This window comes from Oncorhynchus gorbuscha, unplaced genomic scaffold (genome assembly GCF_021184085.1).
Source record: "Oncorhynchus gorbuscha isolate QuinsamMale2020 ecotype Even-year unplaced genomic scaffold, OgorEven_v1.0 Un_scaffold_1171, whole genome shotgun sequence".
Classification (NCBI taxonomy): Eukaryota; Metazoa; Chordata; class Actinopteri; order Salmoniformes; family Salmonidae; genus Oncorhynchus; species Oncorhynchus gorbuscha.
In genome coordinates, this window is record NW_025746031.1 from 98,493 (window position 1) to 121,840 (window position 23,348).

General features: G+C 42.0%; 1 protein-coding gene across 4 annotated transcripts; it reads right to left on the reverse strand.

Moving 5' to 3' along the window:
- Positions 1 to 369: 369 nt before the first annotated feature.
- LOC124021696 (angiopoietin-1-like) lies at positions 370 to 23,132 on the reverse strand. 4 transcript variants are annotated; one of them, XM_046336813.1, is made up of 9 exons: positions 22,350 to 23,132; positions 15,738 to 15,893; positions 15,382 to 15,503; positions 15,039 to 15,280; positions 12,483 to 12,628; positions 11,724 to 11,825; positions 6,050 to 6,216; positions 1,856 to 1,986; positions 370 to 1,001 (listed from the first exon to the last, which is right to left on the reverse strand). In XM_046336813.1, exons 1-9 carry the CDS (start codon positions 22,785 to 22,787, stop codon positions 841 to 843), a joined length of 1,665 nt encoding a protein of 554 aa, XP_046192769.1. In that variant the 5' UTR covers positions 22,788 to 23,132; the 3' UTR covers positions 370 to 840. The 4 variants fall into 4 exon arrangements, with proteins under 4 accessions (XP_046192769.1, XP_046192766.1, XP_046192767.1 ...); XM_046336810.1 differs by having other exon boundaries at positions 14,976 to 15,280; XM_046336811.1 differs by having other exon boundaries at positions 15,382 to 15,518.
- Positions 23,133 to 23,348: the final 216 nt, after the last annotated feature.

Consider the following 23,348-nt stretch of genomic DNA (forward strand, 5'->3'; position numbering starts at 1 on the left):
ATGAAAGGGAGTCAAATGAAAAGAGAAATGAAAGGGAAAGGAGTCAAATGAGTCAAACCAAAGGGAGTCAAAGAAAAGAGAAATGAAAGGGAGTCCAGAAATGAAAGGAGTGAAAGGATTTTCCTGAAATGGTGAAGTAGAGGAGGACCAAAACGCAGCATGGTTATATTGATTCATGTTTAATAAAAACAGATAAACATGAACACTACAAAACAATAAACGTGGAAAACCAAAAAACAGCCCTCTCTGGTGCAAAACACAGAGACAGGAACAATCACCCACAAACACAGTGAAACCCAGGCTACCTAAGTATGATTCTCAATCAGAGACAACTAATGACACCTGCCTCTGATTGAGAACCATACTAGGCCGAAACATAGAAATACCCCAAAACATAGAAAAACAAACAGACTGCCCACCCAACTCACGCCCTGACCATACTAAATAATGACAAAACAAAGGAAATAAAGGTCAGAACGTGACAGCCAGACAAATTAAAGTCTTTCAAAAGCACCAAATCTTACATTCAAATCCTCATCATGTAACCCACTTCAGTTTGATTCATTGCAGAGCTGGTCCTCAAGCATACAATCAATGTCTTTCAAGAGGACATGTAAGCACCAGAAAGTCAGAATCCAAGTTCCTCATAGAAAACAAAATTAGGTTGCTATTTTTTAAGTCAAAGTACAAACAATTATCCCACCTTCTATTTTGTGTTTCCGTCACACCTGTTGGACAGTACTTTACTTTATCACATAAAAACATTTGGATGGAAACATGACTAATGATGCCAATGTGTCTATGGACAACGTACCCAACGACAGTCACCAAAAGGTCCTCTCAGAAGTCTGCTGGTCGTATCATCATGGTAGTAGCACGGAGAGAGTAACTAGACCCTTTGAAGTAGTGCCACCTAATCCCATTCAGTTTACCCATGTTCTGACCATGACTGTAGTACATCCCGTTCAGGTTCGATGGTCCACAGGCATCGAACCACCAACCTGAAGGCATAGAGAGAAACGTAGAGAGAAACAGAGAAAATAGATTTTAGGCTTGATGATGTTACACTATCAGAGAACTATCAAAGTCATAACTGTGTGACCTTCCTGTAACCTCTGATTATCTCTGGATAGCTTTGTTGCAACGCCAAATAGTCAACACTAGAGCAGACTCCAGTACTCCTCTCTTTGGATAGCTTTGCCCCATTCTGACCTCTGACCTTTCATTACAGGTGAGAGCGGAGTATGAGGGCAACTATAACAAAACATAAATAGTCTACAAGAATCTCTGTGAGCCCAACATGTTTGGACCAGCTACATGGGGGGGGGTTTGGGAAATGCTGCTCTAGACATTGATAAGAGGATAAAGACATGTATGTTTGTCATGTATTTTCAGATGTACATTCTGGATCTAAATCCTGATGAGATTGTAGCTTCACATTCATTCTTAATAGGAATTTCAATGTCATTTTGATTTATTCTGCTGGCCAGTTCCCTGGACTTCTAAACCAGCCATGGCATGTGTCAATCATTCTGTAAAATGCTGAGGGCTGCCACCTGGCTTCACCAGCTGAGATACCATTCTCTGCTGTGATATGTCAGTAGCAGTGCTGAATACATACTAACTGGCTCTGCTCTGTAGTTCTTCTAGACGGGAGATAAAGTGAGTAGGGGTACCGGGAGGTCAATGGGTTGAAAATGTTTTACCAAAATGACAAAAGCTTCCCCTAGCATAGTGTGGGTGGGTGGTTGTTGTTGTCTTATAGCTTCTACTTATCCCGTTGTTTCAGTTCTACAGGAGTACAAACAGAGTGCATGTGTTTAGGGGTTAATGTGGACTTTAACCTCAGACATACCCCCGGTGAGCATGAGAGCACATTTGCAGATGCAGTTGTCGTTGTCCATATCCTTGGTACTGAAGTCTGCTCCGTTGATGACCAGGCTGCTCTGTCTGCCTGCCGTTCCACTGTGACTCTTCAGGAACAGCCTGACACAGTCGCCAGGGAAACACAGAGGGAAATAAAGCAGAAACACAATGCTGCTGGTGGAGGACAGAAATTCACCACCACGCTGTTCTTCTAATCTAAATAATATGTACCTTGCAACCTGGTCTCAGAGCATTTCATATTATTCTGTACATAAATCCGAGACACTCCATTTATTATTATATGTTTAGTTTCGTATGGCTACATGAGACAGATTGTTACTCAAGGCAAAAATGTCCCTCCCCTTGTTCTCACTGTGTGAACGTTTGAGGACATAAATTCACCACCACACTGTTCTTCTAATCTACTACAAAGAATATGTACCCTTTCAAATAAGTGTCTTTGAAATTATCGTACACTATATTAAAACCCAATCACACCAGTTGCTTTTCTAAAGAACATCCTGGTTTATGAGGACATTGTCGGTTTCCTCGTTTGTCTCAAGCCGTTTGTGTATTTCCCTGTGAACTCTTTGCACTCCCTCCTCCTGCATTGTTTGTCCCCATCTACTACACTGCATGTCAAGCAGCGGCAGCTCCAACTGTGGTTTATGACTCAGACAACTTTGATGGTCTTGAATACTGTGTCTATGTTGAATACTGTGTCTATGTTGAATACTATGTCTATGTTGAATACTGTGTCTATGTTGTATACTGTGTCTATGTTGAATACTGTGTCTATGTTGCTGTGTCCAGAACTGTGTCTATGTTGAATACTGTGTCACTGTGGTTGAATACTGTGTCTATGTTGAATACTGTATACTGTGTCTATGTTGAATACTGTGTCTATGTTGAATACTGTGTCTATGTTGAATACTGTGTCTATGTTGAATACTGTGTCTATGTTGAATACTGTGTCTATGTTGAATACTGTGTCTATGTTGAATATGTCTATGTTGAATACTGTGTCTATGTTGAATACTGTGTCTATGTTGTCTATGTTGAATACTGTGTCTATGTTGAATACTGTGTCTATGTTGAATACTGTGTCTATGTTGAATACTGTGTCTATGTTGAATACTGTGTCTATGTTGAATACTGTGTCTATGTTGTATACTGTGTCTATGTTGAATACTGTGTCTATGTTGAATACTGTGTCTATGTTGAATACTGTGTCTATGTTGAATACTGTGTCTATGTTGAATACTGTGTCTATGTTGAATACTGTGTCTATGTTGAATACTGTGTCTATGTTGAATACTGTGTCTATGTTGAATACTGTGTCTATGTTGAATACTGTGTCTATGTTGAATACTGTGTCTATGTTAGACCATCATAGATACAGTACAACAGACTTTGAGAGGGTTGATTAGTTCAACACATCAGGCCTCACAGCAAGAAACAACATTTCTATGATCTTAACGTACTAAACAAACATTGTTCAATTAATTCATCTATTACATGAATATGAATGACACAGATAATGAAAGAAATTAATACATATCACAATTGAACTTGACCTGAACACTGGTGTTCATCAATTATAACGTCTCTATTTATCTGTGGTCCCTCTGTGTGGTCATATATCTGACCCATCAAAGTGTCAGGCTGATCATTAATGTGGCTTGGCTGCTCACCAGGTGTTTGTCAGTGACTCTGTGACTGTAGTTCAGGCAGCCTGGCTCTCTGAAACCCTTGGCTGCTATGGTGACCAGGTGTTTGGCTCTGAACATACCAGTGACTCTGCTGTCACATGAAGTACTGTTAGTTATTTAGAAGGTATTACTGCACTGTTGGAGCTAGGAACACCAGCATTTGAGGAACACCAGCATTTAGTTAGGTATTACTGCACTGTTGGAGCTAGGCAGCAAGTTAGGTATTACTACTGTTGGAGCTAGGAACACCAGCATTTAGTTAGGTATTACTGCACTGTTGGAGCTAGGAACACCAGCATTTAGTTGTATTACTACTGTTGGAGCTAGGAACACCAGCATTTAGTTAGGTATTACCTGTTGGATCATTTAGTTAGGTATTACTGCTGTCAGATGTGTTGGAGCTAGGAACACCAGCATTTAGTTGTATTACTGCACTGTTGCTAGGAACACCAGCATTTTTAGGTATACTGTTACTGCACATTTGTTGTATTACTGAGCTAGGAACACCAGCATTTAGTTAGGTATTACTGCACTGTTGGAGCTAGGAACACCAGCATTTAGTTAGGTATTACTGAACTGTTGGAGCTAGGAACACCAGCATTTAGTTAGGTATTACTGCACTGTTGGAGCTAGGAACACCAGCATTTAGTTAGGTATTACTGAAGCTAGGAACACCAGCATTTGTTGGTATTACTGCACTGTTAGCTAGGAACACCAGCATTTAGTTAGGTATTACTGCACTGTTGGAGCTAGGAACACCAGCATTTAGTTAGGTATTACTGCACTGTTGGAGCTAGAACACCAGAAATTACCAGCATTTAGTTAGGTATTACTGAACTGTTGGAGCTAGGAACACCAGCATTTAGTTAGGTATTACTGCACTGTTGGAGCTAGGAACAACAGCATTTAGTTAGGTATTACTGCACTGTTGGAGCTAGGAACACCAGCATTTAGTTAGGTATTACTGCACTGTTGGAGCTAGGAACACCAGCATTTAGTTAGGTATTACTGCACTGTTTAGGAACACCAGCATTTAGTTGAACTGAACTGTTGGAGCTAGGAACACAAGCCTTGTGTACACAACCAGTAACATGTTATTGGATTTGAGGTGTAGGCCCATTAAACGCCACACTCCATAGAATAGCTTTCCTTTTAAAGGCTGTGATCTTCCTCTATAAACCATGTTTAAAATAATGGTCATTATTTACATACATTCCCAATAACGGATTACACAGTATATACTGACTGCTATGTACTGTAAATGACTTTTCAATTTCCACTGATGGACTCTGTTTACTCTCCCTCTCAATGCTACTCAAGAGTTACTCTAATAGATCTTTGTACATCCTTCCATCCTTCCTTGTCTTTAACTGGTTAGTAAAAATGTGAGCCAGGTCAACAACAAAAAATGGTACAAGTGTGTTCGTTTGTGTGATCACACGTCCGTATGTGGGTGAACTAAATCAGATTGAGACAAAGCTTGCTGGTTATCATTCTAGGAAATATAATAATTCCCTTTTACCATCTTACATTTGATTTAGTTAGTAATGGCATTGTGAAATGAGGCAGAGCCTCTCTTTCCCTAAGAAGCTGTGTGACAATAGTTTGTTTTGGACCATCTCCATGACAAGTATTACAGAATGGCAATGAAATAAGAATCTAGAGACCAAAATTGATTCCATTCCAGAACTCAAAAAGATTATCCAGTATGTTTTTGGAAACACAATAAATTAAAAAGTAAGAATTATGATCTGCTGAAGTCCTAGAAGCCTCAATCAGAAGGATTATGGACAATAATGTCCACAAACTGAAAAATGTATACATGGAATTGATTACAAATCATGATCAGAGTCACCAGTGCCTCACCATCATTACTGTGATGGAAATACAACACCAAGCACATCATTGTCAGTGATAGAACCAAGTCCAATATCTCATTCCCACTTCATTAAAAATATACTGCAGGTCCTGAAGCAAGTAAAGGCAACCACAGTTGAGTAGTTGAGTGACTATTTAAGTAGGAACGTGGGCGTATTTAGTGGGGAATGTCCTATGATCCTAAAAACTGTACTGTAGGTATGATACAATGCGCTGAGATGTGACAAAACTTAATTTCCTCCACTTAGGGTACATACAGATGTAGGATCTTAATTTGAGCCAGTTTGCTAGAGCAGGAAAATAATCCTGCAGCAACGTGAATTATGTGGATTATAATTAATGGACATTTATGTCAGGGATGAAACATTTTTCTTTAGGGCAAATCAAGTCTGAGTGTTCAAAGTGGAAATGACAAACTTTAGAAGCTTTTTTAAAACTCAAATACACCACAAGTTAGCATTTCCTTCTATGCAGGTAAATTCTCAGCATCAAAAGAGTGATCAAATTAAGATCCTACATCTGTAGCTGATATCAGCACTCCTACTGTGAGACTCTTTAAGAATACGGCCCAGAACACATTGCTGGTATCCCACCTGTAATTCTGCTTCTCGCTGCCGATGTAGAAACGGTCATAGTGGGAGAAGGCCTGCTGTCCGCCCCAGTCGGTCACTTCCACCCTCAGGTTGTAGGGCCTTTGGCTGGTCAGCAGGAACACAAACTCATTCCCCAGCCAGTGTTCTCCAGACAGACTCCCAAAGCCCTGCAACAACACAACAGCACAGGAACATGTGTCTTCTGTTTCTGTAGTGTAAGGCAGCTTGATGTACAAGTACACCCCTTGGACAGGACACTAGTCTGTCGCAGGTCATTGTCCCAGCAACACATGGAGCTATAGAAAAATAATTAATGTCATATCGGGTTCTTCTACAGGGACAAGATCACAAACCCTACATGGTTCTAGGTAGAATTAAGACTGTTAGAGGGATGTTCTACTCAGTGACTCTTTGTTCTCTTTTTTAAAGGAATTCTGTTCTGTGTTTTCCTCTCTTTTAAAAATAATAATAACTATGTTCTGTGTTTTACTCTTTTTTTGACAGTGGTGAATTGAGGGAGATGATGAGTAGATAAATATATATTTCTTTAACTAGGCAAGTCAGTTAAGAACAAACTCTTATTTACAATGGCCTAGGAGTGAGTTAACTGCCTTGTTCAGGGGCGGAACGACAGATTTTTACCTTGTCAGCTCGGGGATTTGATCCACCAACCTTTCGGTTACTGGCCCCGCGCTCTAACCACTAGGCTACCTGCAGCCCCTACATCTCTCTCTCTCTCTCTCTCTCTCTCTCTCTCTCTCTCTCTCTCTCTCTCTCTCTCTCTCTCTCTCTCTCTCTCTCTCTCTCTCTCTCTCTCTCTCTCTCTCTCTCTCTCTCTCTCTCTCTCTCTCTCTCTATCTATATATATCTATCTATATCTATCTCTATATATATATATATATATATATATATATAGAGAGAGATATATAGAGATAGATATAGAGATAGATATAGCCTTCAGTATTTATGCTGCAATAGTTTGTGCCGGGGGGCTAGGATCAGTCTGTTATACCTGGAGTATTTCTCCTGTCTTATCCGGTGTCCTGTGTAAGAATGCTCACTCTAACTCTCTTTCTCTCTTTTCTCGGAGGACCTGAGCCCTAGGACCATGCCTCAGGACTACCTGGCCTGATGACTCCTTGCTGTCCCCAGTCGACCTGCTGTCCCCAGTCCACCTGCTGTCCCCAGTCCACCTGCTGTCCCCAGTCCACCTGCTGCTGCTCCAGTTTCAACTGTTCTGCCTGCAGCTATGGAATCCTGACCTGTTCACCGGACGTGCTGCCTTGTCCTGGGCCTGCTGTTTTGTACTCTCTCTCTACCTCACCTGCTGTCTCTAACTCTGAATGACTGGCTATGAAAAGTCAACTGACATTTACTCCTGAGGTGCTGACCTGTTGCACCCTCTACAACCACTGTCATTATTATTTGACCCTGCTGGTCATCTTTTTTTTAACAATTTTTTTATTTATTTCACCTTTATTTAACCAGGTAGGCTAGTTGAGAACAAGTTCTCATTTGCAACTGCGACCTGGCCAAGATAAAGCATAGCATTGTGAACAGACAACAACACAGAGTTACACATGGAGTAAACAATTAACAAGTCATTAACACAGTAGAAAAGAAAAGAGAAAAAAAAGAGAGTCTATATACATTGTGTGCAAAAGGAATGAGGAGGTAGGCAAATAATTACAATTTAGCAGATTAACACTGGAGTGATAAATGATCAGATGGTCATGTACAGGTAGAGATATTGGTGTGCAAAAGAGCAGAAAAGTAAATAAATAAAAACAGTATGGGGATGAGGTAGGTAAAAATGGGTGGGCTATTTGCCGATAGACTATGTACAGCTGCAGCGATCGGTTAGCTGCTCAGATAGCAGATGTTTGAAGTTGGTGAGGGAGATAAAAGTCTCCAACTTCAGCGATTTTTGCAATTCGTTCCAGTCACAGGCAGCAGAGAACTGAACGTTTGAACATCTTGGCCATGTACTGTTATAATCTCCACCCGGCACAGCCAGAAGAGGACTGGCCAACCCTCAGAGCCGGGTTCCTCTCTAGGTTTCTTCCTTTCTAGGGAGTTTTTCCTAGCCACCGTGCTTCTACATCTACATTGCTTGCTGTTTGGTGTTTTAGGTTGGGTTTCTGTACAACACTTTGTGACATCTGCTGATGTAAAAAGGGCTTTATAAATACATTTGATTGATTGATAAAGAGATAGAGATTTAGATATAGACAGATATAGACAGAGATAGAGATATAGATAGGTTGGATTCTGCAGCACCAGTACTAGACCAGACCTTGGAATGAATCTTTCTTTACCAGAGACATTTTACAATATATCAACATTTGAATGGTGATCTAAGCACACCATGTTTAGACTCAACTTAAACAGTTTCCTCTCTCCTGTCATTTTCTCTCAGAAGTGTTCAATCAGAGACCATTAGCGTCATTATGCAACACTCCCAACAGAGGGGTCAATGAGCGAACACATACCCGTTGTATGCCAGCGTCTTTGCCAGGCTACACTCCACACTTCCTTAGCCCCTGACTGGAGGACAGTCCTCTCTTGCTCAGCTCAGAGGCCAAGGCCTTTTTAGCCACAGGGCTCTTTCAAGGCCTAATGGGGCTGGCAGTGGCAACACAGTGGATTCGTGCTAAATGGCCCATATTCATTTTAAAGTACAATACTTTTGACCAGGGCCAATAGGACACCCTATTTCCCCATAGGGCTCTGGTCAAAAGTATTGTACTATATATATATTTTGTGCTATGCGTTTGTACTTGCTCCTTTTTCTGTTGTAGTTTGACATATACATTCATATGGTGGAATGTTGTGCAATGTAGAGATTCATATTTTCCCAAAAATCTACAAAGTTTCAATACCGGGAATAATCCCTATTTATCCCGAGAGTCCTGGGAAATACTGTAAAAATCAGAAGTGCCCTTTTAAAACCAAGATGGTCACTATGCCAGGGTTCTCCCCAAATAAGAAGTGTGCCACCTTATCGGCTTGGCTGCGCCACTATGGAAAGATTTCAGAGCAAATGAAATGTAAGTGTAGTCATGATAGTTACTCTATCTTTGATCGCCAACACATTTCAGATGTAGCCCCACAGAGCGCCCTCTGAGTATAGCGCTGTTTCTTTGTAACGGCAGTCAAACAAAAGTCAAGTGACCAAAGTTGCTAAACTTGCTAGATAACCTCCTTCTCCCATATTTGGCTAAATCAAGTTGATGATTATAACGATAGCAGATCAGCTCATGAATAACAGGGAGAGGAAGTGGCAATAGTTTAAATATCAAGGTATCTTAACGAGGACTGTTTAAAAAATATCCATATCAACTCTCATATCGTTTGTTGATCACACATTCTCTATGAGAGAGCACGGAGAAGGGGGGAAAGAGGTATTTTGACATGCATAGGCGAGAGACGTGCTTTGATAATGCATCCTATGGATTACAGAATAAAATGAGTTACAGGAGTGAGACAGGAGTCAGGATTTTGGGTTTCATTAGGATTGGAATTGGATAGGGAAATAGCCTAGGTTCTAGGATGAGAATATAGAATTTTCCCTCATGCCTTGTTAACGGACTTCATGCCTGTGACAGAGATGCTTATGTAGTGAATTGTACATGGGCCTATCAAATGTGTGACTGTCTGAAGATTTACAATGACAGCTGAAAGAGGCACATGCTCTTTAAAAGGCTACACTGTATGGTTTCCTGTGGGGTTTATTAACTGTATTCGGGTCATGTGTGCAGGCCAGAGCGACCGGCAGTGTCAATTATGCGTGCGCTTTGAATTTATAGCGACTTTGTGTCAAATATGCTAGACTAAAGGCTTCAATGTGACAACCTGTTTGGATAATGTCCAATAAATGTTTTTGTTCATCTTTTGCTGAGGGATTTCATTAGTGCAGACATTGGGGAATTTTATTGTAATTTCCCGGGTCTTGTCATGTATTTTGGGGGGTAAACGTGAAGAGTGTTCCTGGTAATGTCCCGGGATCCCGATTACCCATGTTAATCCCTGGTGCTACAGTGAAGGAAAAAATTATTTGATCCCCTGCTGATTTGCCCACTGACAAAGAAATGATCAGTCTATACATTTAATGGTAGGTTTATTTGAACAGTGGGAGACAGAATAACAACAAAATAATCCAGAAAAACGCATGTCAAAAATGTTATAAATGTATTTGCATTTTAATGAGGGAAATAAGTATTTGACCCCCTCTCAATCAGAAAGATTTCTGGCTCCCAGGTGTCTTTGATACAGGTAACGAGCTGAGATTAGGAGCACACTCTTAAAGGGAGTGCTCCTAATCTCAGTTTGTTACCTGTATAAAAGACATCTGTCCACAGAAGCAATCAATCAATCAGATTCCAAACTCTCCACCATGGCAAAGACCAAAGAGCTCTCCAAGGATGTCAGGGACAAGATTGTAGACCTACACAAGGCTGGAATGGGCTACAAGACCGTCGCCAAGCAGCTTGGTGAGAAGGTGACAACAGTTGGTGTGATTATTCGCAAATGGAAGAAACACAAAAGAACTGTCAATCTCCATCGGCCTGGGGCTCCATGCAAGATCTCACCTCGTGGAGTTGCAATGATCATGAGACCGGTGAAGAATCAGCCCAGAACTACACGGGAGGATCTTGTCAATGATCTCAAGGCAGCTGGGACCATAGTCACCAAGAAAACAATTGATAACACACTACGCCGTGAAGGACTGAAATCCTGCAGCGCCCGCAAGGTCCCCCTCCTCAAGAAAGCACATATACATGCCCGTCTGAAGTTTGCCAATGAACATCTGAATGATTCAGAGGACAACAGGGTGAAAGTGTTGTGGTCAGATGAGACCAAAATGGAGCTCTTTGGCATCAACTCAACTCACCGTGTTTGGAGGAGGAGGAATGCTGCCTATGACCCCAAGAACACCATCCCCACCGTCAAACATGGAGGTGGAAACATTATGCTTTTGGGGTGTTTTTCTGCTAAGGGGACAGGACAACTTCACCGCATCAAAGGGACGATGGACGGGGCCATGTACCGTCAAATCTTGGCTGAGAACCTCCATCCCTCAGCCAGGGCATTGAAAATGGGTAGTGGATGGGTATTCCAGCATGACAATGACCCAAAACACACAGCCAAGGCAACAAAGGAGTGGCTCAAGAAGAAGCACATTAAGGTCCTGGAGTGGCCTTGCCAATCTACAGACCTTAATCCCATAGAAAATCTGTGGAGGGAAAATCTGTGAAGGTTTGAGTTGCCAAACGTCAGCCTCGAAACCTTAATGACTTCGAGAAGATCTGCAAAGAGGAGTGGGACAACATCCCTCCTGAGATGTGTGCAAACCTGGTGGCCAACTACAAGAAACATCTGACCTCTGTGATTGCCAACAAGGGTTTTGCCACCAAGTACTAAGTCATGTTTTGCAGAGGGGTCAAATACTTATTTCCCTCATTAAAATGCAAATCAATTTATAACTGTTTATAATTTATAACTGTCTCTCACTGTTAAAATAAACCTACCATTAAAATGATAGACTCATCATTTCTTTGTCAGTGGGCAAACGTACAAAATCAGCAGGGGATCAAATACTTTTTTCCCTCACTGTATGTATTCACCAACATCAGAAGAATGCTGTGAGGATATCCCACCCTGTCCTCCTCACCATCTTGTACTCCTTCCACGTCCTCTGGAAGTCCATGGTTCCATCTTTTCTCCTCTGAATGACGGACCATCCTCCCCCTGCTGCCTCCATGTTACAGTAAACCTACAGAGAGAGAGACAGAACGACCGTGACATGAGTAGCTTACACACTACTCTCACACATGCAGTGCATATCATGACAATAAAGTAAAAGGAGTGACTCCTGTAGATGAGGCTCCCTGGTCCTTCGTTTTGTGTACCATGGTCAGAGGCCACAATGACAGGATGTGTCCTAAGCCCAGGGACGTAGCTTAGTGTAACCATGGACACTGACAGCAGCACAGCTGATAATGGACAGGAACACACTGTTGCCAGTCAGCCATCTGCGGCTTGGCAGGACACTAACTGAGGAGGAGGACATCTGCTGTGTAGCTGTGCTGAAGAGGCCAGCCAAGAGTATTTCCAGCTCCAGCATATCACCCAGCCAGCCAGCCAATACCTGACATATTCCTGGGATATTGCTGTTGAATCTTTTGGCAAGTGGCTTTAGAGTACCGTATAATAATGGCAGCCACTTGCACGTAAACTAAAGTAGGTTACAGTCAAAAAGTGCAGCCATTTAATTGTTCATGTCTGTTTTTGCTGTTTCCATGCAGAGGTAAAGCCAGGCCTGCATATATCATCTAATATATGCCTCTATATTACACATTCTGCTAATAGAATTTACATCTCTTTTCCCCCTCTAATATTTATTGAAGATAATATATCAAGTTTTCCATACCTTTTTGGTCTCCTGTGTGTTGATGTGAATAGTATATAATCCACTGTTGTTGAAGCCAGAATGAAAGACTTCAGAGCAGTCCTGATACTTTCTCTCCTCATGAGATGAATCTCTCTGCTTAAAGGCAAGGTTGCTGTTTGCCACCACTGTTTAAATACATAATGAAACCAGAGCAAACACATTATCAGCTAGGCTACAACTTGAATGCATCCAAAATCCTTTGTAATCAACAGCCTAGACTGGGTCAGGTCCTATTAGAACAGGTTCTTATGTAATCAACAGCCCAGACTGGGTCAGGTCCTATTAGAACAGGTTCTTATGTCATCAACAGCCCAGACTGGGTCAGGTCCTATTAGAACAGGTTAATATGTAATCAACAGCCCAGACTGGGTCAGGTCCTATTAGAACAGGTTAATATGTAATCAACAGCCCAGACTGGGTCAGGTCCTATTAGAACAGGTTCTTATGTCATCAACAGCCTAGACTGGGTCAGGTCCTATTAGAACAGGTTAATATGTAATCAACAGCCCAGACTGGGTCAGGTCCTATTAGAACAGGTTCTTATTAGAACAGGTTCTTATGTAATCAACAGTCCAGACTGGGTCAGGTCCTATTAGAACAGGTTAATATGTAATCAACAGCCCAGACTGGGTCTAGAACAGGTTCTTATGTCATCAACAGCCCAGACTGGGTCAGGTCCTATTAGAACAGGTTCTTATGTAATCAACAGTCCAGACTGGGTCAGGTCCTATTAGAACAGGTTCTTATGTAATCAACAGCCCAGACTGGGTCAGTTCCTATTAGAACAGGTTCTTATGTAATCAACAGTCCAGACTGGGTCAGGTCCTATTAGAACAGGTTCTTATGTAATCAACAGCCCAGAGACTGGGTAATCAACAGCCCAGACTGGGTCAGTTCCTATTAGAACAGGTTCTTATGTAATCAACAGCCCAGACTGGGTCAGGTCCTATTAGAACAGGTTCTTATGTAATCAACAGCCCAGACTGGGTCAGTTCCTATTAGAACAGGTTAATATGTAATCAACAGCCCAGACTGGGTCAGTTCCTATTAGAACAGGTTCTTCTGTAATCAACAGCCCAGACTGGGTCAGTTCCTATTAGAACCTGGTTATTACGTAATCAACAGCCCAGACTGGGTCAGGTCCTATTAGAACAGGTTCTGATGTAATCAACAGCCCAGACTGGGTCAGTTCCTATTAGAACACGTTCTGATGTAATCAACAGCCCAGACTGGGTCAGTTCCTATTAGAACCTGGTTCTTATGTAATCAACAGCCCAGACTGGGTCAGTTCCTATTAGAACAGGTTAATATGTAATCAACAGCCCAGACTGGGTCAGTTCCTATTAGAACAGGTTCTTCTGTAATCAACAGAACAGGGGTTAGAACCTGGTTATTACGTAATCAACAGCCCAGACTGGGTCAGGTCCTATTAGAACAGGTTCTATGAACAGGTTAGAACAGGTTCTATGTAATCAACAGCCCAGACTGGGTCAGTTCCTAGAACCTGGTTCTTAGTAATCAACAGGTTAGTTCCTATTATGTAATCAACAGCCCAGACTGGGTGAGTTCCTATTAGAACAGGTTAATATGTAATCAACAGCCCAGACTGGGTCAGGTGCTATTAGAACAGGTTATTATGTCATCAACAGCCCAGACTGGGTCAGTTCCTATTAGAACAGGTTCTTCTGTAATCAACAGCCCAGACTGGGTCAGTTCCTATTAGAACCTGGTTATTACGTAATCAACAGCCCAGACTGGGTCAGGTCCTATTAGAACAGTTTAATATAATAGAACAGGTTATTAGGTTCTTCTGTAATCAACAGCCCAGACTGGGTCAGGTCCTATTAGAACAGGTTCCTGTAATCAACAGCCCAGACTTCAGGTCCTATTAGAACAGGTTCTTATGTAATCAACAGCCCAGAGCCCAGAACAGGTTAATATGTAATCAACAGCCCAGACTGGGTCAGTTCCTATTAGAACAGGTTATACGTAATACAGCCCAGACTGGGTCAGGTGTAATCAACAGCCCAGACTGGGTCAGTTCCTATTAGAACAGGTTAATATGTAATCAACAGCCCAGACTGGGTCAGGTGCTATTAGAACAGGTTATTACGTTCTGGAATGCATCTTCTTATGATCTTGGAACATGTGAACATTGAAATTAAGGCTGGTCCGTTCCACGTTTCAACCTATTTTCAACATCCATGGACGTCAGCCGGTGCCCACTGGGTTAGTCCAGCCTTCTTGGTCCAGTTATAGGCTTTATCTGTGCCCAGAGAATATCTTGTCTGAACCTGTGAACATTTGGCACAATATATCCTCCAGTACCTCTGTTGTATTTAACCCTACCTAGAGTTTTTAAAGCCAACTCATTCTTCCTGCTAATAATTACTATCTATGCTAATAATTACTATCTATGCTAATAATTACTATCTATGCTAATAATTACTATCTATGCTATGATATTCATACCCCAGAGTATTTCATTTATACTTTCTGTAACAGGAAACATTGGCCCCAGTATCCATCCAGTACCTCCAGACCCTCTGTCCTTAGAGCAGAGTTTCAGCAGACTGTTGACGGTCTCAGTGAGCTGCTGTTGTTGGCTAAGCAGGATACTGTTGTTGCCAGTGGCCTGGTCCAGATGGGTCTGCAGCTCTGTGATCACACTGCTCTGTCTGGCTACCAGCTGCTGCAGGCTGGACCTCTCCTCCTGGAAGGTGACCAGCTCCTCATGGTGCCCAGACTCCAGCTCCAGCATCTTCTGCTCTAAGAGCCTGATCAATACAAGTGATTTGAAAATCAGTTGATCAGTCAGTCAGCCAATAAATCAAGACAGAACTTTTCATGGGAAGAAAATCATTCATGTTGATTTGACCTGTTCTTGTCGTGCAGCTTGCTGATCTCTGTAGATTGGTGGAGGAGCTGGGTCTCCAGTTTGTTGGTGGACAGAGAGTTCTCCAGGAGCTGAATCTCCAGCCTGGAGGTCTGATTCAACACCTGTCCATCAGGAAGCTGTTAATATCATTCATATTCACCCAGTCAAGTGTATGGAGTGTATCTATATAGGCTAAAAGTGGCACCATGTATTTTAATGTACTTCATAGGCCTATTCATCCAATCTAATTAGGATAATTGCTGAGTAGGCTACATGATTAATAGTAAGTGTTACTGATATAACATGCACTTGAATGTTCTTTGGAGAGGGATATTTGTATATGATTCATACTGCACCTGGATCTCTACGTCTGTCAGTTTCCGTGTGTGCTGGGCAGTCTGGGTCAGGAGGTTGGTGCCTAGATTCAAGATGGCAACTGTGTGATTGTGGACAGCACTCTGCTGCAGCTGAGCCATCTCCACATTCAGACTGTCCTTCACATATCTCTCAATCTGACACACAAACACAGAGGAGGTATGAAGGGATGTTTAGGGCTTTACCTCTCTCGCCAGAATCCGGGTGTTCTGCACACTCACATTTCATGTCCTAGGAACGTTCTCCAACTGGCTTAACATTGAACATGTTCTCACATAGTTCAGAGAACGTTATGAAACAACTTCCTTCTGGGGGAATTTCAGCACTTCAGCATAACGTTTCCCACACGTTTCCTCTTGGTTCTATTTAAAGTCATGTTCTCAAATTGTTCCAAGAACTTGAAGAAAACTTTCCATAAAAAACACAAGAAAACTTTCCATAAAAAACACAAGAAAACTTTCCATAAAAAACACAAGAAAACTTTTGTAATGTTCAGAGAATGTTCTAAAAATGTTATTTAAAAACATACACCCCGTTCTCAGAACATTAAGAAAGCGTTCCCATAAAAGCGTTCCATTCTCAGCATCAACAAAACTCTATCCTCTGTCTTGTTAAGTGTTCGATCTTAATGAGTGTTTGTTTCCTTTTAAAATGGGGTCTGTTTGAATAGACAAAAAGAACAACTGTGAATGCGTTGTTATTAGTCCCGTCTAGCTCCATACTGGTGGCGCAGTGGACTAATTCCATGGATAGACGACAGAAGATGATGCCATGTCACAATAAAGAAGAAATGTGTTTGGATGATTAATGCCAACAAATTTATAGGATTAGTGTCCGATAGATGAGTTGTCTGACAACGTCATGAAAATGTGCTTTGTTATGATTCTGAAACATCAGATAGTGAGCAACAATGACAAAGAATCTGCCATGTGGGCAATCGTAGATTTATCTTGTTCTTGAAACCATGTTGTGTTTTGACTGATTTCATGTCAATGCTTATATGGCTAAAATTCGATAGCTAGCTAACCAACAACTGTAATAATGTAATTGTGCTCGTTGTGAAGATGTATTTATGTTTTCAATAAACATTTGAAGACAAATTATAGTTTACATGTTGTCAACAATCTAAGCCAACCCTGTCTGTTTTACCCCATATTTGTACACACATTGGTTTTGTTGCTAAACAACCAACTGGTTTATCTGTGCTTGCAGTTCAAAAAGGTAAACCCCAAATAAGCTATTAGTGTTATTAAAAGTCTTACTGAAAAATGGTGAATGTTTTAAGGAAGATATTAAAAAACCTCAAAATAACCTATAATATCCATTTCCAGAACCTCTCTGCAACCTAAAAATAAAAGTTCCCAGAACAGAGACAAAATCTTCTGTTCTCAGAACGTTTGAAAACGTTGTTTTACCAGTCAGGAAACGTATGGCTTCGTTCCCACAACCAATGTGAAACCAAAAACATACGTTCCCACAACTTCCAAGGAACCAACCATAAATAACCTAATTATATCCAGGGAAGAAAAAAGATTGGATATGTATTGGATATGGTCCTGTCTAAGGATTTCCTTGGCCCTGGTCAGCTACTTAGTGAGGGATCTTTCAGGGTTGTTGAGTTCAGTCATTTCCTTCAAGTCAACCAGGAGAGATCAGTCATGGGACTGCATCTGTATGTTTTCTGCCACAGATGTATCATGTGGACAGGGCTCAGCTGCCAATGACATTATCTATCTGAAGTTCACTGTCCTGATGATGATTACAATGAGGAGAGGTCTTTCCCAGCAATGTGCTTTGTGATAGCTCAGGGTCATTCAGTGATTCATTGAAGTTTAGAGTTTTCCTGTTACCCCAGCTTTCACGCCATGGCCTTTTCAGTTCATGTGAATCACTTTAGCATTGGACAGCTTTTTAAACTATGTATTTTCAAAAATGTACATTTTGGAAATTACAGTTAAGTAGTCACAATAATCGTATATGAAATATTTACATTGCAAAGTTAGAATTTCATGTCTCACTTTATCCCTGACTTAACGTAACAGATCAGATTTTTAAGATTTTCAACTTAAGAATGTCTACTTTGTGGCTAGATTTCCTCTGCACAGACAGAGGAAAGGCCTGGTCTCTATGACACTTACTGAAAGATTCCCTCTGCACAGACAGAGGAAAGGCCTGGTCTCTATGACACTTACTGAAAGATTCCTTCTGCACAGACAGAGGAAAGGCCTGGTCTCTATGACACTTACTGAAAGATTCCCTCTGCACAGACAGAGGAAAGGCCTGGTCTTTATGACACTTACTGAAAGATTCCTTCTGCACAGACAGAGGAAAGGCCTGGTCTCTATGACACTTACTGAAAGATTCCTTCTGCACAGACAGAGGAAAGGCCTGGTCTCTATGACACTTACTGAAAGATTCCTTCTGCACAGACAGAGGAAAGGCCTGGTCTCTATGACACTTACTGAAAGATTCCTTCTGCACAGACAGAAAGGCCTGGTCTCTATGACACTTACTGAAAGATTCCTTCTGCACAGACAGAAAGGGCTGGTTTCTATGACACTTACTGAAAGATTCCTTCTGCACAGACAGAGGAAAGGCCTGGTCTCTATGACACTTACTGAAAGATTCCCTCTGCACAGACAGAGGAAAGGCCTGGTCTCTATGACACTTACTGAAAGATTCCTTCTGCACAGACAGAGGAAAGGCCTGGTCTCTATGACACTTACTGAAAGATTCCTTCTGCACAGACAGAAAGGCCTGGTCTCTATGACACTTACTGAAAGATTCCTTCTGCACAGACAGAAAGGCCTGGTCTCTATGACACTTACTGAAAGATTCCTTCTGCACAGACAGAGGAAAGGCCTGGTCTCTATGACACTTACTGAAAGATTCCTTCTGCACAGACAGAGGAAAGGCCTGGTCTCTATGACACTTACTGAAAGATTCCTTCTGCACAGACAGAGGAAAGGTCTGGTCTCTATGACACTTACTGAAAGATTCCCTCTGCACAGACAGAGGAAAGGTCTAGTCTCTATGACACTTACTGAAAGATTCCTTCAGCACAGACAGAGGAAAGGCCTGGTCTCTATGACACTTACTGAAAGATTCCCTCTGCACAGACAGAGGAAAGATCTAGTCTCTATGACACTTACTGAAAGATTCCTTCTGCACAGACAGAGGAAAGGCCTGGTCTCTATGACACCAACTGAAAGTGCAGTGTCAGACTGTTTATCTCTGCTGCTATGTGGTCTGAGCAGCTTCCCACGAAGGCAATTGAATAGTCGGCTAATGGAATCATTCAGGAATGAATTAATCTGTAAGATCAGAGTGCATTAAGATGCCAATGTTAATGCAGAGGAAAGGAAGAGAAGGTCTAGTGCAGTGTACACATGGCCAGAGTCCTCAAATAATCACACACTGCATTAGACATAAGAAACCCAGGGGAATAGTTGCAGGGCCGGATTACCACATTAGGGGCCCCGGGGCACCTATTAAATATACAGTAACAGTCAAACGTTTGGACACACCTACTCATTCAAGGTTTTTTCTTTTTTTAAACTATTTTCTACATCAAAACTATGAAATAACACAAATAGAATCTTGCAGTAACCAAAAACGTGTTAAACAAATCAAATATATTTTATATTTAAGATTCTTCAAAGTAACCACCCTTTACCTTGATGATAGCTTTGCACACTCTTGGCATTCTCTCAACCAGCTTCATGAGGAATGTTTTTCCAACAGTCTTGAAGGAGTTCCCACATATGCTGAGCTCTTGTTGGCTGCTTTTCCTCGGTACCACACTATAGCATTCATTTAATCAAAGAGGAAAACACATTACCTCAGTAACACACTATAGCATTCATTTAATCAAAGGGAAAGACACATTACCTCAGTACCACACTATAGCGTTCATTTAATCAAAGGGAAATACACATTACCTCAGTACCACACTATAGCGTTCATTTAATCAAAGGGAAAAACACACATTACCTCAGTACCGCACTATAGCTTTCATTTAATCAAAGGGAAAAACACATTACCTCAGTGCCACACTATAGCGTTCATTTAATCAAAGAGGACCTCAGTACCACACTATAGCGTTCATTTAATCAAAGAGGAAAACACATTACCTAAGAACCACACTATAGCGTTCATTTAATCAAAGAGGAAAACACATTACCTCAGTACCACACTATAGCGTTCATTTAATCAAAGAGGACCTCAGTACCACACTATAGCGTTCATTTAATCAAAGAGGAAAACACATTACCTAAGAACCACACTATAGCGTTAATTTAATCAAAGAGGAAAACACATTACCTCAGTACCACACTATAGCGTTCATTTAATCAAAGGGAAAAACCCATTACCTCAGTACCACACTATAGCGTTTGTTTAATCAATCAAAGAGGAAAACCCATTACCTCAGTACCACACTATAGCGTTTGTTTAATCAATCAAAGAGGAAAACCCATTACCTCAGTACCACACTATAGCGTTTGTTTAATCAATCAAAGAGGAAAACCCATTACCTCAATACCACACTATAGCGTTTATTTAATCAAAGAGGAAAACACATGACCTCAGTACCACACTATAGCGTTCATTTAATCAAAGAGGAAAGCACATTACCTCAGTACCACACTATAGCGTTCATTTAATCAAAGAATGGCCATGGAGAGGAACTCCTGAATCTATGAAGACAGTGAAACTGATATCCCACAAATACACTGAGGTTGAAGTTCTCTGAAAAGCATGGCCCCACATAAAAACTATATTATTGTTGCTTTCTGAACTGTCAACTGTTCTCCTGGTCGTTTTCAGATACACATATCAAAAACATTTGATGGTGCAGTGAGATGAAGAATAGGTTGTCCTTTTATATTCACTGCATGTATTCAGGGTTCCAAGTGCTCACCCTTAAGCATAGCCTGTATTACATTATACCAAATGCAATTACCAAACTCAGCACTGGTAATACTGAAGTGGCAGTCTGTTACTACTGAAGTGGCCTTGTTCTCCCTGACAGAATCATCTCTGGTTTTCCTTGGAATGTGAATGCTGCTGGCCTAGGTCCCGGTGGGTCAGGGAACACATAGACAGACACAGACACAGACACAGACAGACAGACAGACAGACACAGACAGACAGACAGACAGACAGACAGACAGACAGACAGACAGACAGACAGACAGACAGACAGACAGACAGACAGACAGACAGACAGACAGACAGACAGACAGACAGACAGACAGACAGACAGACAGACAGACAGACAGACAGACAGACAGACAGACAGACAGACAGACAGACAGACAGACAGACAGACAGACAGACAGACAGACAGACAGACAGACAGACAGACAGACAGACAGACAGACAGACAGACAGACAGACAGACAGACAGACAGACAGACAGATCACTGCCTAACGCTGAGCCCATTCCTTGAAATTGACTCCCCAGCCCTGGATTGGGCCAATGTGACATAGTGTGAGAGGGTTCAGACAGACAACACAGTGTTTTCTTAAGGACAGCCAGGCCAGCCGGACACACTCAGAACATCACAACCCAGTGACCAAGAGCCACAGCCTGTCTGTCACATTTTACCACGGCCCAGTCAAACAAGTCCCTGTCATCAATCTCTCATCCCTGGGGCTGCAACATAGTCCCTGGGTCCACACACACTGGAACAACAGTCCTTTTGAAATGACAGTGTTTTTCATTAATAATGCGGGATATGGTGCATTCCTCACTTATGGGGTAAGAGAGAGATTTATTAGTATCCTTGAGGTTTCTGTTTCTGTTGGGTTGGTGCTCATGTCATTTAGAGCTGTTCTGTGTAATGGAATAATCCAAACAACAGATCTCCCCAAATATACAGTATCTATTGTATACTGTACTATGGGGAGTCAAATGTAGATAGGCTGTAAAGCAATGATGAATTGTACTGGGATATCTTATATCTTATTGCTCTTGAGTAAACAGAGACAGAGAGAAAGAGATGGATCCAGGTGGGACCGAGCCAAATGTTGTCCTATAATAATAATATTCATTATGGCAGGACACATTTGGCTCGGCCCAAATAGTTCATGGGGTTGAAACACACTCAATGCTGATAATGTGCACTTAAAGATGCACTGTGCAGAAATCGTTCACCCATTTCCTGGTTGCTAAAATTCTAATTGTTTGCCGATCTACCACTTCTTAGACTTGCTTTCAACAACAATGACATATCTATAACTCACATTTCTATGTGAATTTGGTCAGATCGCTCAAAAGTTAAATATTTAATACAGTATAAAACACTACAGATAGATTTTAAAGTGATGAAATGCAGTATACTTTCTAGCTTTGGCCAGATGTTCCACCTCTATATAAGTTTGATAACAACAATGGCTAATGTGTTATAAATGCAATAGCACATAGTTCAATCGGATAAAAAGCTGATCATTTTGACCTGTACAGCCATGGGACATGGCATGCATTTCCTTCTAGAGTATAAATATCTGATAAAGCTCTGTTTAGACTGAAATGTCAGGCTTTAATCTTTATATCAACTATACTGTATGCTTGGAGAACATGCTCTTACTTTGTGAAGCCACTGTGTGTAGTTGTCCATGACGTTCTCCAGGTGTTGGATCCTCTGGTTCCCCAGAGCTGGGGCCAGTCCTGGGAGCTTGGGCTTTTTCAGGGGGGCATCTCCCTGTAGAGTGTTCCCCTGGTACTGGCCCTGTCCCTGGCTGGTGCTGGAGCTGCCGACCCCCTCCGCCTCCGTCAAGCACGGCCTGTTCCCCCCAGCGTTATCTGGTAGCAGGAAGGTATATGTGCAGGATCCGTGCTGGATAGAGTTGTACAGGCGAGCGTTAGTGCTGGCGCTCATGGACCCGCTGCCAGCTATGTCCCCTGGGCCCCTGGGCAGCTCTTCCAGAGACACAGACACATAGCCCGTCAGTAGCAGCAGAAGGGCAGCCAGAACCAGCCAGAACATGTGGCAGCTGGGCGGGCAGGGCAGGAAGTACCACGGCATGGCAGCAGGAAACACAGGCTAACGGTCCTCTTTTATGGCTTCTGTCTGTCTTCTGTCTGTCTTCACAGCATGTCTTCCAGTCCTGTCGTCAATCAGACGGTTGGGAGGTAGACCGTCGATCCAGAAAGATGGCCGCTTCCCATCAGTAGGAATGGATGAGTAGTCCTCTCAAGTGTCAGTGTGGAACTCATCCCAATTCACCACCAGTTGTCTTGTTAGTTGTTGTTGCTGGTCCAGATCCAGGACAGGGATCCACACTACACAGTTGTGTGATGTAGACTACATTGTCAGTCAGTGGAGTGATCTGTGTTGTATCCTCCTCCTCATGGCTGGCTGTATGTAGTGCTGTTCGTCATGTCTGCCTGTCTGCATGTGAGTTTAGAGTGCTTTAACTGGGGGGGGGGGACACTGGAACGTCCAACTCTGGGCAGGCTCTGTGCCTCCCATACTGAGGGACTGATCGAATGGAATGTGAGAGAGAGAGAGTATGGGGTTGTGTGTGTTTGAGAGAGAGCGAGAGAGAGAGGTATGAGATTCAGTTCTATTAATATAGTCCTGATT

Bases quoted from the DNA above. Each gene is read 5' to 3' on its own strand.
- LOC124021696 (XM_046336809.1), bottom strand. From the start codon at position 22,787: ATGCCGTGGTACTTCCTGCCCTGCCCGCCCAGCTGCCACATGTTCTGG. The intron at 15,894-22,349 runs GTAAGAGCATGT...TTTGTGTGTCAG, and splicing joins ACACACAGTGGCTTCACAAA to ATTGAGAGATATGTGAAGGA. The intron at 15,519-15,737 runs GTGCAGTATGAA...TGATATTAACAG, and splicing joins TGACAGACGTAGAGATCCAG to CTTCCTGATGGACAGGTGTT.